This window comes from Somniosus microcephalus, chromosome 2 (genome assembly GCF_052327205.1).
Source record: "Somniosus microcephalus isolate GS21.2 chromosome 2, FLI_Smic_1.0, whole genome shotgun sequence".
Classification (NCBI taxonomy): Eukaryota; Metazoa; Chordata; class Chondrichthyes; order Squaliformes; family Somniosidae; genus Somniosus; species Somniosus microcephalus.
The window spans coordinates 233,570,306-233,586,963 of NC_140988.1; the positions used below are offsets into that span (position 1 = coordinate 233,570,306).

At 42.7% G+C, this 16,658-nt stretch overlaps 1 protein-coding gene across 2 annotated transcripts in view; it reads left to right on the forward strand.

Annotated features, from left to right (window-relative positions):
• The window catches only part of pdgfra (platelet-derived growth factor receptor, alpha polypeptide), a 69,832-nt gene that overhangs the window by 39,536 nt on the left and 13,638 nt on the right, over nt 1-16,658 (forward strand). For both annotated transcript variants that reach the window (XM_085969999.1, XM_085970002.1), the window contains exons 6-15: nt 2,373-2,547; nt 3,461-3,650; nt 4,678-4,793; nt 7,051-7,177; nt 7,396-7,592; nt 9,022-9,116; nt 10,518-10,650; nt 14,539-14,643; nt 16,012-16,122; nt 16,360-16,513. In XM_085969999.1, the coding sequence (XP_085826125.1) occupies nt 2,373-2,547; nt 3,461-3,650; nt 4,678-4,793; nt 7,051-7,177; nt 7,396-7,592; nt 9,022-9,116; nt 10,518-10,650; nt 14,539-14,643; nt 16,012-16,122; nt 16,360-16,513 (1,403 nt within the window). The remainder of the gene's footprint in view (nt 1-2,372; nt 2,548-3,460; nt 3,651-4,677; nt 4,794-7,050; nt 7,178-7,395; nt 7,593-9,021; nt 9,117-10,517; nt 10,651-14,538; nt 14,644-16,011; nt 16,123-16,359; nt 16,514-16,658) is intronic.

Here is a 16,658-nt window from a genome sequence, read left to right on the forward strand (position 1 = left end):
GAACATGATGATGTAGACCCGAAGATAAGTTATTGCATAGATTTCCATGTATTATGATATTTAAGCAATCAGTGGATATGACTACATGATGCTGGCGTATCAAAATGTATGGTGTATTCTGGGTTGCAATGACTTTGTGCACTGTTTTCAGTACACTGACTAATGCAATCTTGTCAAATGATTGTGCACTTTATTTTAACAATGTCACAGTAACCAGTGCACTAGAAATAGCGCACCGAGATATTTCAACAGCATGGCGTTCATAAGTTGTTTAAATGTCACCAGATTGAGATTGGGTTGGTGTTTTGTTAATACAATCATAGAATCATACAGCATAATAGGAGGCCATTCTACCCACCGTGCCTGTGCCAGCTCTTTGAAAGAGTTATCCAATTTGTCCCATTCCCCTGCTCTTTTCCCATAGCCCTGCAATTCTTTTCTTTTTCAAGTATATATCCATTTCCCTTTTGAAAATTACTGTTGAATCTGCTTCCAGCACCCTTTCAGGCAGTGCATTCCAGATCATAACACTCGCTGTGTAAAAATAGAAATTATCCTCATCTCCCCTCTGGTTCTTTTGGCAATTATCTTAAACAATGGTGAACTAAAAAGAGTTATTAAAATTTCACAAAATAAAAGAAGCAGAGGGCCTCCTCTATTTACGTGTGGCATCATGAAGGCATACGAACAAGGAAATACCAAGACAGTTATGGTCAGATGTTCACGTCCTATGGATGGTGCAGGAGCTGTGAAGTAGTAATGTTTCTGAGCTTCAACAAAACATCCCCATCTTCATTTTGTTTGTGTATGCTTCTGCACTGGTGGGTTTCTGATTTTAAACGCTTTTTTGCCAGTTAATTGAAATTTGAATAGAGAAGGATTATTTCTGGCCAGGAGATACAGCTCACAATGGTTGAAAGTAGTGCCATAATAAAGTGATATCCTTTGGTGTTAGTCCACCATTCTGAACTCCAAAACCATTGCAGACAAAATACATAATGAGACGCCACCACCTCCAAGTTCCCCGCCAAGTCACACACCATCCTACTTAGAAGTATATCGCCGATCCTTCATCATCGCTGGGTCAAAATCCTGGAACTCCCTACCTAACAACACTGTGGGAGTAACTTCACCACACAGACTGCAGCGATTCAAGAAGGCTGCTCACCACCACCTTCTCAAGGGCAATTATGGATGGGCAATAAATGCTGGCCTTGCCAGCGACGCCCAGATCTCATAAGCGAATTTAAAAAAAAATGAGGGAAGTCTAAAATCAAAATAATCTGTCAGAACTGTATTATGCACAGTTGAATGTTGTATCAGAATGTTGAAGGATGTATCAGGACAGCTGCCCCTGAATTAGAAGACAAATTGTATACATTTTTTCACTGAATGGACTGAAGCTTGGATCTGTTCAAACATTTCTAAGGATGTATTTATACTCTGCTATGTGAATTGAAAGTGCATCACTCCTGAGTTTACTTTGGGTTTTGAGAACTAAATTACACTGGCTCTTCCAAACCTGATCTTTATTGCCTGGCGTTTACAATGGTTTTAATTGGTACTATTTTCTGACATCACGGCACCATCATATTTCTTATAACTGACCACTGAAGTACAGCAAAACACTTATTATTAAAAAAAGTAAATTTGCCAATCTAAATTGATATGTGGTTTGAGGAGAGATACTTTGATAGCACTTCCCTCCCCTGTGAACTCTGTCACTGAGAACAAGAGCAGCAATGCCATGGGTACATCATCTCCTCCAAGTCACACACCACCTTAAACATGGACTGTTCCTTCGTCATTGGGTCAGTGTCCTGGAATTCCCTACCTAACACATTGTGGGAGCACCTTCACCACAAGGATTGCAATGGTTCAAGGAGATGGCCCAACACCACCTTAGGGCATCTAGAGATGGACAATAAATGCAGCCATGCCAGCGTCGCCCGCATCCTATGAACACATTTTTAAAAAGAAAGTTAAACTTTTCTACCACCTCTATAAATAGGAAATGCAAACTCTACCTACAACTCTGCACTATTGACTGCAGAAGACCTTGTTCAAACTGTGGTTTTGGATCTGCAGTTTGGATGTGAAACCCGTAGCTACTAGTGGTTTCAATTCTACTGTTCTAGTGCAATCCATGGTGAGATCACTTGGGAAAATCCTTGCTTACACACCAACTTTAGTGTTGCCCTGAAATGGAAACCTTTTTGCTGTAACACTAATGTTGGTATGTAAGTGCAGCCTAAGAGTTCTCAAATCTTCCCTGTTGCTAACTGTTTTGTATTGTTGTAAGACTGTTAATTCTAAAAGACAAAACTAGGAGAAATCATAGTCCTTCACACAAATTCCTTGTTTCACTACAGAGGGGAACTGAGGCACATCAAGTTCTTAAGGAAGTAAGACAACCAAGCTTAAAAATAATGAAGACCCTGCAAATTGAGGAAGCCACGTTGGAAGATGCTGGAGTCTATGAATGTTCCGTGTTACATGCAACTCAAGATACCAACCGATTAAAGCAGGTCCACATCCATGTTAGTGGTACGTATAAATTAACATGTATTTGTCTATTTTTCTATTTTTATTCTGGTGCATGTGCTCAAACATACACACGTACAATAGGTTCCCTTTAAAAAGTTTTCTAATATATTGTCACCTGTCACATAAGCGCTTTATTGTATGATTACCAAATGTTTCACTTAATGTTCCAAAATATATTGGATTCACCCCCCCTTAGACTTGGGGCTGAGACCTGTGCTAATTTGGGGTACTGACTACTGAATGGGCATGTGGAGGATATCAAAGAATCCCAGCCATTTCTTCTCTCTACACCGATTGACTGCTCCTTAAAACCTACCTCTTTCATCTGCCCTAATTTCTCCTTATGTGGCTCGAAGTCAAATATTGTTTTACAAAAACACCTGTGAAGCACCTTGGGATGTTTTTACTACATTAAAGGCGCTATATAAATACAAGTTGTTGTTGTTGTATGCAAATTGGCTACCGCGTTTTCTACATTGCAACAGTGACTACATTTGAAAAGTACTTAATTGGCTGTAATGATCTTTGGGATGTCTTGAGGTTGTGAAAGTCACTATATAAATGCACGTCTTTCTTTATTTCAATGAGAATGCAATGCGACATGAGCTTAAGGTGAATTCATAGCTAATGTTATATTAGATGTGCTAGAGGGAAGAAACAAAACTGCACAAAAGTGTATTTTTTTGCAGTGGTGGATTAAGGAATTTCTGAAGGAGTTAGTGAGTACCAAAGGTGCAAAATGTATTTCTTAATGGGGAGTCTTACTGTAATTCTGCCTTTGAAGCTAAAAAATGGTAGCTCGTAGAGGTCACTAGATCCTCAGTCTAAAAATGGTAACCATATTGCTGAGAATTACAATACATCTTTCAGGGCTGATGCAATTTACTTGCCATTCTTTTGTTCTCATTCCCAGAGAAAGGTTTTATCAATTTGGATCCCAACTATGGAACAAAAGAGTTTGCAGACCTACATGAAGTCAAGCAGTTTGTGGTCAACATCGAGGCTTACCCAGAACCCACTGTATGGTGGCTGAAAGACAATGTCACCCTGCATGAGGATAACAACGAAATGATGATCAACACAGTAAAAACCCAGGAAATCAGGTAAAGCAGAATGCACACCACAGCACTAGTCCAATATATAGTCGACCACACATGACACACTTGTTGGAAGAAATCCATACAAAAGTATTTATCTTCTACATCACTGATAAGAGCAATACTCAACAGTACAAAGAATTGTGTATTAAACAGCTATCACCATCTTCATTTACTACTGTGTAATTTTTCAGTATTATGTTTTTCTGTAATACCAGGTTAGAAAAAAATACAGTCTAGAACTTCTATTCCTTCTTGGGGCAGAAGCAAGCTTTAGGCAGTGGGGCGGCGGGGGGGGAACAGGAAATTGGGACAGACCCCGTCTCTGTTGGGTTTCTGCAACCCTGGAAGCAGCCACAGCAAATTCCAATGGAGGAAGAATGGACGCTTCTTCTGCGGTGCTTCCTCTATCCCTCTGTCAGTTTGGGGATGCGTCATTGGCCGTTCCTTTTATAGTTAATGGTACATATGTTTGGAGGAAGCAGACAAACGTGCAGTTCCGTACCTCAGACATCAGTCGTGGTTCAGTGATACCACTCTCGCCTCGGAGTCAGAAGGTCATGGGTTCAAGCTCCATTGCAGATACTTCAACACATAATCTAGGTGGACAGTTCAGTGCAGTACTGAGGGAGTGCTGTACTGTGGGCGGTGCCGTATTTCAGATAAGATGTTAAACTGAGGCCCCATCTGCTCTCTCAGGTGGACGTAAAAGATCCAATAGCACTATTTTGAAGTGAAGCAGGAAATTCTCCTTGTTAACATTTATCCCTCAGCCAACAACACCTAAAAACAGATGATCTGATCTTTGTGGGATTGCTCTTTGTGGGATTGCTCTTTGTGGGATTGCTCTTTGTGGGATCTTGTTGTGTGCAAATTAGCTGCCCCGTTTTCTTACATTGAAACAATGATTATGTCCTGCGGTCACTCTAAACTAAAAGTCTTTCAGTTCACAAAGGTTTAAGAAAGTGAAACATTTAATGCCACCTCCATTTACTGACTCCCTACTTGCTATTTTTCTGGTGACTTTTTCCAGGTATCAAAGTAATCTGACCCTGATTCGTGCAAAGAAACAAGACAGTGGGGCTTACACCATTGTTGTTGAAAATGAAGATAATAGTACCACTTACACATTCTACTTACAGGTTAAAGGTAAGTCCACAAGCTCCATTGTGTCCTGTAGCCAATATTTGTAGTACCTGTACGTTTCTGCTTTAGCACTTCTTTGCAATATTATGTTATAGGGGCTATTTGAGGTAGTGGTGCTTCCAAACTTAAAAGATTTAAAGCACAATTGAATCATGCTGAAAATCTTAAATAAATTGCCAAATGCTGGAAATATACAGCTGGTCCACCAGCATCTCAAAAGAGAAGGAGCAAGTTAATGTTTTGGTTATAGGCCATTCTTCAGAAATGGCGGGATTGATTTTAACCCCCAGCAGATTTCAGGTAGGCGGAGGCGGGGTGAGTGCAAAACGCTTTTGCTGGCCTAAGTTTGAGGCCCAGGAAATTTTAACCACCGGGCCTCATCTACATGCCACTGGTCAGCTGCCTGCCTGAAACAGCCGGCACCAAAGGAAGGCTTGTTGGCAAGCAGGTAAGCCGAAGGGAAGGGGTTTCAGAGGGACCCACAGGAGGGTTGGGGGTTATCCGGGGCAGTGGAGGCTGCGACTTTCCTTGTGGGGCCTGGAGGAGCACTCCTGTTCCTCCAGACCACACAAAAAAAAGTTTTTCACTAACCTTGGACCTTTTCCTTTGTCCTTCCTGACAGCTCCTGACCTGTTTTCAGCTGGTGGGCAAGCCGTGGCAGCTTTCCCACTCAGATCCAGGTTAAAATACAATCAGGGTCCTATCCCTGATTAATATGAATTCACGAGGCCCCCACCTGCTTAACCCTGCAGGTTAAGCTCACAGGTGGCAGGAAAGAGGCAAGTGCCGAACAGGTAACTGACTTGCTCAGTTTTAACTGCCCACCTTCCCAGTTTCTGCCAGGCAGGTAGGGTTAAGATCGACCTCGGTGAGTCCACTGGTTAGTTCTGAAAATTGATCTCATGCTAATCTATCTTTTCACTTTCTTTAGCCATTTAAACAGATTCTCTTTCAAGTAAAGAATAAAATGTGACAAGGGTTTTATTTTATTAATGATCTGGGACTTTAGACATTCTGGGCTGGATTTTGTCAATGGGGACGTGATGGAGGCAGGACTCCCACTTTTTGGGGTTGTAGTCCCGCCTCCATTGATTTGTGGCCAACCCACGTGATTTTCCTTTGATTGACCTTGTTGAGCCCGCCCAGCGGGCTCAGCAGGCCAATTAAGGGACACCCGGTTACAGGTGATGTCAGGGATTGACATTTCATCTGTCAAGAGCTTTTGACAGCTTCACAGAGCTGTCAAATGCTGATATTTCATCTGTCAAGAGCTTTTGATAGATGAAATATCAGCGTTTGACAGCTCTGTGAAGCTGTCAAACACTGACAATCTGACTTCTAACTTGAGTCCTTCTACACAGACTCAGTTAGAAATCTCTCCAGAACAGAAAGCAGAAGGCTGCAGCTTTTGACAGCTCGCGGCCATTCTGCTTTCTGTGCCGGTGAGATGAGGGACTCCCGAGACCTGAAGGAAGGAAGCCTGCATTAGTAAGTAAAGGTAAGTAAAACTTATTTAAACACTTTACACACACCAAACACACTTACCTCTGCACTCATGCACCCATCACTCACCTAAACATCGGACATCTCGAACCCTCCAAGCCCTTCAGCCCGACGGTCCACCTCGCTAACTTGGCGTGGTTTGGAGTCATCGGGCAGCCCACACTTCAGGGCTAAAAATAGGGATTAGGCCAAAAACTGCCTATTAACTACCTGTTAACAGGCAGTTAATTGGCACTAATCCCCTTCCCGCCTCGGGGAGGCGGCTCCCAGCACAGGTCGGGTACCCGCCTCCTGGGAAATGGGCATGGAGGTGGGTTGGGGGCGGGAAGGGTTCGTGCCCCCCGAATCTGCAATTTTCCCCCCACTCCCGCCTCCAAACCCGCCTCCACGGGGCTTGGAAATGCGAGCCCTCTGACTTACTTGATCCTTGTGTGAGATGCCTGATATTTTAAGTCTCTGTATAGGCCTTTTAACTGAGTGTAATAATTGGGAAATACATTGTGTTGTCTATATCTTTAGTAATGCCTGTATAGAAACATAGAAAAATAGGAGCAGGAGTAGGCCATTCAGCCCTTCGAGCCTGCTCCACCATTCAACACGATCATGGCTGATCCTCTATCTGAATACCATATTCCCTCTTTCGCCCCATACCCCTTGATGCCTGTGCAGAATATTTTGAAAATTGCTATCTCTCCTATTATTTTTGGCAGACAAGCACAGATCAAGTTTTTATGTCTTTTTCTATTTTCTTTTACAGTGCCAGCAAAAATCATCAATCTTGTTGACCTTCACCATGGTTCTGCGAGTGGCCAGATAGTTTCATGTTCTGCAGATGGGACACCCAGCCCAGAGGTCGAATGGCTGATTTGTACCGACCTAAAAAAGTGAGGACTTAATCATTCAATCATGCAGCCTACTTAAGTGAGGAAACTACTTACTTTGAATAAATATTTACAGTTCTATTCATTTTCACTTCTGTCGGAATCCAAATAACAAGGTGCAGCTGAGTAAAATATTTCCCTTATTGCCTCTATCGAGCCAGGTTTTATTGTCGAAGGGTAATGAACTGAAAACAACCCTTAACTTTTATACCTTCCCATAGGTGTGCAAATGACTCCATGCTGTGGAATGTCCTCCACAACAATTCAAGTGAGATCAGCATTGAGACCCGTCAGACAAAGAAAAATACTGTGGAAAGCAAACTGACTTTTCAGAAAGTCGATAACACAGTGGCTGTGAAATGCATTGCAAAGAATGAGCTTGCAGTCGTTGCACGTGAAGTCAAACTGGTGGCTCACAGTAAGTAATGGTTTCTATTCTATCCCATACAAAGAATCTAGATTCACTGTGGGAATGGACCTGTGTGTGGCATAATGCCTTTCAATAAAGACTATTGCAGCATGATTCATTGATATCTATTTTAAGGGCTGTTCGTTATAATAGGTTTAATGAACTGGGGCTTTTATTTACTCTGGCAAAGCATTGACTTTTAGGGGATTTGTTTGAGGTCTTTAAAATAATCAAGAGATTACATTCTGTCCACTGGACAAGTTATTACACTTGATCTCATCCATATATATACTAACTCACACCAAGTCCTGTTCACACAGTACCCCTGAGCTCGCTGACCTACGATGGCTCCCAGTCTGGCAATGCCTCAATTTTGTTGGCCTATAAATCCTTGAACCTGGATAATTATCTACCTGGAAACACCTACCCCCATCATGGGACCTCTGGCATCTTATACTCTTCCTCAAAATAATCTGTTGTGGTCTCCTCAAAAACAGTTTGAAAATCAGCAATATGACACATTGCCCCATTCTTGAACCAGAATTGGGTAGGCTAAATTCCACTAGTAGGATAAAGTCATGGCCCATTGACTCAAAGTTCATTAAATTCTCTTCCAAGTAACAGGCCAAATTAATGGATTTGAAAAGCCATTCTGTCCAAATAAATATCGAACGTGTTTGAGTTTTGGTTGTCGGAAAATCACCCACAACTCAGATTCTGTCCAACATCCGATTTTCTATCTGGCAGTGAATTTATTGATAACTGGAAGATAACCCCCATCATCTTAAAAGAAGGTAACAACAAGTACTTTCAACGTGAAATATGTATTGACTATACGTCCCACAGTGTTAGCCATCAACAGCCACTGTACTTTATCAGCTGAAGATCACCTTTTTAAAGCCCAGAGAAGGATAATTCCTTCAAGCACACACCACTATCGAGCAAGGAACTCTTGAACTCACTGGCCAGCACCAATTTCTGTATAGTTAGTCTTTCGACAAACCAAGCAACAGATAACTTTGGCTTTTTAGTGCAATCCCTGCTGAATTTGCTGCCTTCATAACAAATCAGGGCAGTCTTTGCTAAATACAAAAACACAGTCAATTGCAATTTGTCTGTGACTAGAGCAACGTAGAGGGGATTCAATGGCAGTTAGTAAACATGATTCACAAGGAATCTCTCCCTGATGTTATTTGAGTGCATCCATTCTGATTTCACTTGAATGAAGCGTCCAGCTCCAGAGCTCCGTGGGGAGCCCATCATCTGACAATTGCTCTGTAAAGTAAGATAGCTGTTAAGGACTAGCGCTATGAAGTCCATAAGAGGGTTTTACACTGAAAGCAAGACCCCATAGATTTACCGCTGAAAATTTTCCATCAAAAGCATAAATACAATATGATTACTTTTGGAATAACAGTCTTTTAAAAATTATTTTCAGATTTACATTCTGAATTGACTGTGGCTGCAGCAGTTTTGGTGCTGCTGGTTATCGTGATCATTTCTCTGATAGTGCTCGTTGTAGTTTGGAAACAGGTAAGAAATAAATTTCGCAAGTCCATTAATGTTAAAATTCCTAAAATGCAATTGAAACAAATTTAAAAAAAAATCTAAGTGTATCCTTTGGCAGAAACATACACCTTTTTCAAAAAGACCCAAGTGATTTTTTTAAATGTGAAAAGCAAGTTAACTCAAGAAGTTGAGCATAAAACCCCCAGTCTGAAGACCAAAGGCCTGAGACTTAGACCTGTTTACCCCTTGAAGTTTCAATACCAACGGGAGCTCTGTCAGGTCCCGCTGCACCATTGGATGGCAGCACCTTGCAAAAAAATAGATTGATTTTGTAGGGAAGATAAATAGATAGTTTTGGGCCAACCTAGCTCTCCCCAGCTAGTCATGATGGAGCTGATAGCACCAGCAGCACATTCTCCTGCCCTTCTTCTGGGAACATTTAGTATTTATAGTCTTTGAGGAGAAAAAGGACGAATATGAGGAGAAAAATGTGAGTTTAAACTTAATAAAAGTAATGAATGCAAGAATACAGAACAGATCAGAATTCTGAAGGAATACAAGACCTGTAAATCCACAACCATTTTGGTGGTCATCTGTGGTAATTTCATTGGGATTCAGCTGGGACTTGGATATGCGGGGTCCTGGACTTGCACTCAATTTTCCAGGATGGCTTTGTGGGGATGGAACCTCTGCCTCATCAAAGTAAGGGGGGGTGGGAATTCTGAACATTGGAGTTCCCGTACCCAGGCCCTTCTATGGGACCTGGCATGTGGTTAGTACAGGAGCACCTGGTGAGATCGGGTGTACTGGCCAACCAAGGGGTAGATGTGTGCCCCACCTGGGGGTCTAGTTCAGAACCTGCAAACCTGAAGATTTTTTTTTAAATATAATGATTTCATGATGGTCCCATTACAAAGGGGACCACAGAGGCAGCTACAAAATGTTTCCGGAGGGGACCAACCACCCCCTCCCATATTTTGGGCCTGCTCAGGTGGACTTCCCAACAGAGAGAATGCCCCAAAACCACTGAAGGCATTTATATCATGGGGGAGCTGTCCTTTACCTCACAAATTTGGCAGCATCAGCATTGGAGATCTGGAGTAGTCGGATCTCAGCAAAAACGCCAACATTTGCTGTCCCACGATATATTTTTTAGGATTCTTTTGCATGATTCCTACAGCAGCCTAATATAATCCCATACAATTTGTATTCCGAAAAGATGTAATCGTGTTTTATTGGAATTTTTTTATTCCCAGGTAATTTGATGGCAATCCAGGACATTGATGGCGTTAATTAATATAAATAAACTTAATGGTGCAAAGTAGATACATTCTAAGAGATCTTTAAAATATAGTCTGCTTAAGACGGAAGAAAAGGATGATCTCATTCCAATAATGTAAAATATTGATGTATTGTTTTGTATAGAAACCAAGATATGAGATAAGATGGAGAGTCATTGAATCCATAAGTCCAGATGGGCATGAATATATTTATGTTGACCCCATGCAACTTCCCTATGATACAAGATGGGAGTTTCCTAGGGATGGACTTGTCCTTGGTAAGTCTTCATTGCGTTGGAGCTCAGAGGCATTCTGGTTTAAATACAAATCCTACTAGCTACTAACTACAATTGCTCAAATGTAAGGTAACAGGATGTTGAACTATAATGCAGAATGCCACTTAACCCTTTTGAGTCAAATGCCCTTTGCACTTCTTTCAGCCTTGGCTCAGTGGTAGCACTCTTGTCTCTGAGTCAGAAAGTTGTGGGTTCAAGTCCCACTCCAGAGATTTGAGCACAAAATCCAGGCTGAAACTGTCGAAGGGGCTGTCTTTAGGATCAGACATTAAACTGAGGCCCCGTCTGCCCTCTCAGGTGGGCGTAAAAGATCCCATAGCATCAAAGTCAAGCTGGGGAGTTCTCCCTGGTGTCCTGGCCAATCCCTCAACCAACATCATTGAAACAGATTATCTGGTCATCATCTCATTGCTGTTTGTGGGAGCTTGTTGTGCACAAATTGGCTGCCGCATTTCCCACTTTATAACACTGACTACACTTCAAAAGTATTTCATTAGCTGTAAAGCACTTTGGGACGTCGTGAAAGACGCTATATAAATGCAATTGCTTCCTTTCTTTTTATACAGTGCTTCTGCCATTGACACCATATAATCCTCCTGTAATTACCTAATGGTAACAATGATAAAGTAGAACTATAGGAAACAACAGCTGGCACCCCAACCTAATTGGTCTTTATGGTACTCTTGGCCAGAATTTTCTGGGGTGGTTGCGGACACGATTGCAGGCAGGTCAGGTGGGAAAGTTGATATTTTTGGGAGCGGGTCGGGAACCCGCCGTCATCCTGCCCCACGTGCCTTTCCCTCGGTGACCCAATTTAAAGGATTATTAGCTTGTTCTCAGACCCTTAAGCGTCTTTTTAACCATACCTTTTAAATTTACCTGGATGGCCACGCGAACCATGCTGCTTGTGAACCACGTCTGTCAACCTGAGGCGGGAGTTCTGTGGCCATTGCTTCAGCTAATTAGTTGACAGCATGAAATGTACAGTAAAAGCTCCCACTTCACAGCTGATCACTTTTCTCAGGCAGAAGCTGTTGCTCACTGCATTCCCAGCACAGATTCTGCAGGCTGCAAGTGTTTCCATGAAAGTCTCCATCCAGTGTCACCTCATTGGAAGAACTCTCTCACCATTGACCGAGTGCTACTATCATCTGTACTTCATCTGCCATCTATTCCATCAACATGGCTGCCGTTTATACTGTCTCACCTTGGTCCTCAGAATCTGACCACGATGATCCCCAACACCAGCAGCACCAACAATACCATCAACCTTCTCCGCAATCACCTGATGCTGCACAGGACAGAGGGCATCAGCACCCAAGCACATTGCTGCCCGGGAGGCCTGGGATGGCCTCATCATGGCCAGATTTACTTAACTTGATGCTGTGCACCCATATGGCTGCCACATGATGCGCCAGGTTGGCACCACCCCACACCAGCACCATAAATCATCCCTACAATGACCAAGCCATTCCTTTCACACTCATCACCATTGCTGGAGGTACTGTTATGTCTCACCATTCACTGCAACTCACTAAGTCACTTCCAAAGGTGCACACAAATGTGTCCAAGAGGAGAAAGTGGTGAAAATAAAGATTTTTATGTTTGACAGCACATTAATGGAACCTTTACATAAAAATTGGATCAAACACCCAAGTGGCTACCCTTGTGAATCTACTTGTGTTTCATCTTTCTCTTCCGTGTGCTTCTGCAAGGTGCTACCCCTGTGGCTTCAGCAGAGGTAGAGACAGGCTGCCCACTTCCCTGCTGCCAAGGCGCTGGAGAGCACCTTGCTGCACATCAGTGGGGCCATGAGGACCCACGTCTACACTGACATCCCTCCTAGAGAGGAGGTCTATGAGCCTCTGCCAACTATTCTCCATAGAGACCATGTGCTCCTGTGAGTGGCGCATTAGCTGCTCCATGCAGGTGGCCATCCTATCCATGGAGGAGCCAACAGTCACCATCGCCTGCGACACAGTGGTGCTCATGTTGGAGATGGACTCCTCCATTCTCTGAACATTTGCAGACATTGCACTCGCAAAACCTGTCAGAGCCCCCTGCATTTCTTCCTGCACCTCCAGGATCGCCCTCTTTCTTGATGGCCCGAGGCTCAGCACCTGCATGCAGCTCAGCACCTGCATACAGCTCAGCAGAGCTAGGAAAATCCTGCGCCCTCTGGCGAGGAGTCTCTACTGCTGTCCCTGTCTCCACCATCTGCTCTTGCTCACTTGTGAGTTGAGATACCAGGTGACAACACTACCTTATCTTGCGTGGGACCCACCGAGGTGTGCGTATCTGTGTTGGTGCTGGGTGCGCTTATGTCAGGTGATGGTGCACCCTCAGAGGCTGGAGGCTCTTCTGAGGAGTTGTATTCCTCCTCCAGCCGGACAGTGGGGGCGGGGGGCTCTTGATGGACCTGTGGGAGAGTAAAGAGATGAGTTCGATATGTCATATGAAGAATAGGTACAGATACCATTATGCACATGGTGACCATTCAATGGCTGCTGACATCAGTCACCATATGAGTGGCTGATGTATGCCATGTGGCTGTATGAGATGTAATTCTGTCACCAGGTTGCTGAGATGTCCCCCTCTCTGTCTCCCACCTCCAGCTGCTTGGCGACTCCAGATATTTCTAAAGCAGCCTCCTCTGCTATTGTAAGGTTTGCAAATGATGGAGGGCCACCACCGGTTCTCCCCCTCTCCCTCTTATTTTAGGCTCTCTTTTCCTGCAAGGAGGGAAGGAAGAGAAGGTTGAGTGAGAGTGATGGAATGAGTGTAAGGAATTGATGGGTTATATCTTTAGAGGGAGACTATGATGGAATGGGTGCCAAAGCCAAGTGGCCTCTTTGTGTGTTGTTAGTTGGTATGATTGCACTAGGATGAGGGTGAGTGTGAGGGGTGGCTAGTAAGATGGGGATGTGATAATGTAGATAGAGAGAAAGGGATGGGTGGAGGTGCAAGGTAAGTTGGTGTGAGTAAGGATGTGCAGGAGTAGAGTTGGGAAGTCAGAGTGATGGGGATGTGATGAGAGGCACAGCAGGATGAAGTAGAGTGTGGCTTTGTACTCACGTTTCCTGATCTAATGAGATCATTGAAACGTTTGCAGCACTGCACCCAGGTCCACTTGACCACATCCCTACTGGTGACCTCTTCTGCAATCTCCAACCAGGGTGTTTTGGTCTCCTGGGGAGTTCTCTTCCACCCATTGGAAAGAAAGAGGATGTCCCTGTGTGCTCTGATTCCCACCATAAGCATATGGAGGGAGTCGTTGGAGAACCTGGGTGCAGCCCTCTGCCTCTGTGCAGTCATGGTCAAAGTGTTTGCAGCACTCCAATGCTGTAATGCACTGACAGCACTATGTTACATTAACCTTCAAATGTAATGTAGTCATGGCCCCTTTAAAGATACTGGCTGAAAACGCATCATGAATGACATCACCAGACCCACACCATTTAATTGGGCCATGTAACGCGCTGGGAGGGCTTAATAGTCTCTATTAACATAAAGTTGTTCTGTGGAGTGGGATGGAGCCAGCAACGGGGTCACGACCCACCATGGCCACCGCCTGCACTGAACCTGTCCAGGTAGGGAAAATTCGGGCCTTAGTGTTAGATAAATTTAGTTTCTAGGTGGATGAAAACCACTATTGCTCTTAGAAAGTTAGAATATAAAGTAGGCCATCACACATACTTTAAAAAAAAACAAATATGCAAACATAATTTACCATCTGAAATGGCATTTGACCATCCTGACTCCCTTGTTCTGTCAGCTCTGGTAGTTTTTGATATTGACCAGAACCATGCTGTTTTCATGATAAAATTCTTCATGTCACATTAATTATTATATTCCTTGTGCTTTTTTAAGGGCGAATTCTTGGGTCTGGGGCCTTTGGAAAGGTAGTTGAAGGAACTGCATACGGCTTAAGTCGCTCACAGCCTGTCATGAAAGTTGCTGTAAAAATGTTAAAGCGTAAGTTAACCCGTGTTGTACATTGCACAGCTGGGCTTGGCCTGACAGCAGTTTACTTTGATGAAATCTTGGAAATTGTTGCAATACATTTTTATATGGATTCTTTGATATATGTTACATGAATTTTATTTTATTTTATGGAAGGTACCAATGCACAAACATAAATATTTCATAGAAGACTTTTGCATGTTGTGGTAGTACCTCAGACTTTACAATGGGTGTTCACTATTAAAGTGGATGATCACTGTTAAAATGGCCCACTGTTACTAAACCTACTTCTACAAGAACCCTTAAAACTGTAATATGCTGTGCCAGCATGGTGGAATAGACAAGTGGAAAACACGTACTTCCTCATGAGTTGGGAGGGAAGACTAGGGGCAGAAACACTAGAACTACCTTAAACAGGGGAAGGGGAGAAAATAATGGGCTTGAATCTGCGGTTGGAGGCTTCCGTGGGTGGATGCCTCCGAACCGCAATAAAACTACGCACCTACCTGATGGTCCTGGATCCACGGAGACTCACGCCCCTGGGCCTCTGCATAGGCCTGCGTAAAAGCCCACTTATCCCAGGGGCGCAGGTGGTTCACAAGCGCCCTTGGGATCACGTGGGCCAGCCCAACCAGTCAGAAAGGGGATTCCCATTATGTGTATGGGAATTCCATTTACATATGGAAACCCCATGAGCTTAATAAGAATCACCCAAAAAATACATTTTAACAGCACTGAAATAAAAAAAATCATTACATGTTAAAAATTAATTAAAATATAATTTAATTAAATATTTAAAACAAAAATTAAATTTTTTGAAAATTAAATGTAAACATTTTTCAAGGGGTCAAAAATAACACAGACTTATTTTACAAGTTTTTGAATGTTAAAATACAAAATTTTATTTTAATATTTATTTTCACCCTTACGCTGGTAAAAGAAGGCCCTACGCCTGCTTTTACCAGGCGTAAGAGTTTCACGGGCATTCGTTGGGCATTCGTTGGGCAAATAGCCCGACTCTCCGCCAGCGAATGTCCATTTCCCGGGGATGCGGAGGATCTGTCAAGAAAATTCTTGACATCGCAAGTTCTGGGTTTTTGCGCATGCACAGCGCAGGCCTAAACCTGGAATACCGCGTACACAGTCATAGGCCCCGGAAAATCCAGGTCAATATTAAACACTCTTTAAAAAGTGATCTAAAATATACGCTCTGCCATTTCATGTTATTTGCTCTTTTAAAAGTGGTAAGGTACTTTGGTAATTTCATAACTTTGTTTTAATAAAAAAGTATGTAGCTTACAAATTTTGAATTTTGTCATTAACAATGACTTTTTTCAATTAGCAATGTATAATTGACTTCTATTTCTAATTTTTCCACAGCTACAGCTCGATCCAGTGAGAAGCAGGCCCTGATGTCGGAGCTGAAGATAATGACCCATCTCGGCCCACATTTAAACATAGTCAACCTGCTAGGGGCTTGTACCAAAGCAGGTGAGTTTTGCTTTTCATGTTATTTCCCCTATTTTTCCCCCTTTTCCAATCTATTGTAGTCTGAATCCAGTTTAGATCCTTCTTTAGAATAGGAACTGTAAACATTAGCAGGGTATGAAGTTGAGCTTCAAATTCCCCTTTCCAACCAATCCATACTTGTACCACTCAGCAGATCATTGAGGAACATTTGTTTTATTCTGAAATGCACTGTACTAATTTTATTTTTCTATCCAATAGGTCCCATCTACATTATTACTGAATACTGTTTCTATGGAGATCTGGTTAACTACCTGCATAAGAACAGGGACAGCTTTATAAATCGATACTCTGAAAAAGGAAAAAAGGAAATGGACATTTTTGGTATAAACCCTGCTGATGAAAGCACAAGAAGGTGAGTTCAGTGGCTAACTTGTAATACAGCCACTTATAATTTACTTTATAACTAGATTATAATACGATCAATCAAATGAATTTATCATGTTAACAAAGCACTCTCTTTAAAAGAACCACAATACCACTTGATCCCTTTGCGTGCA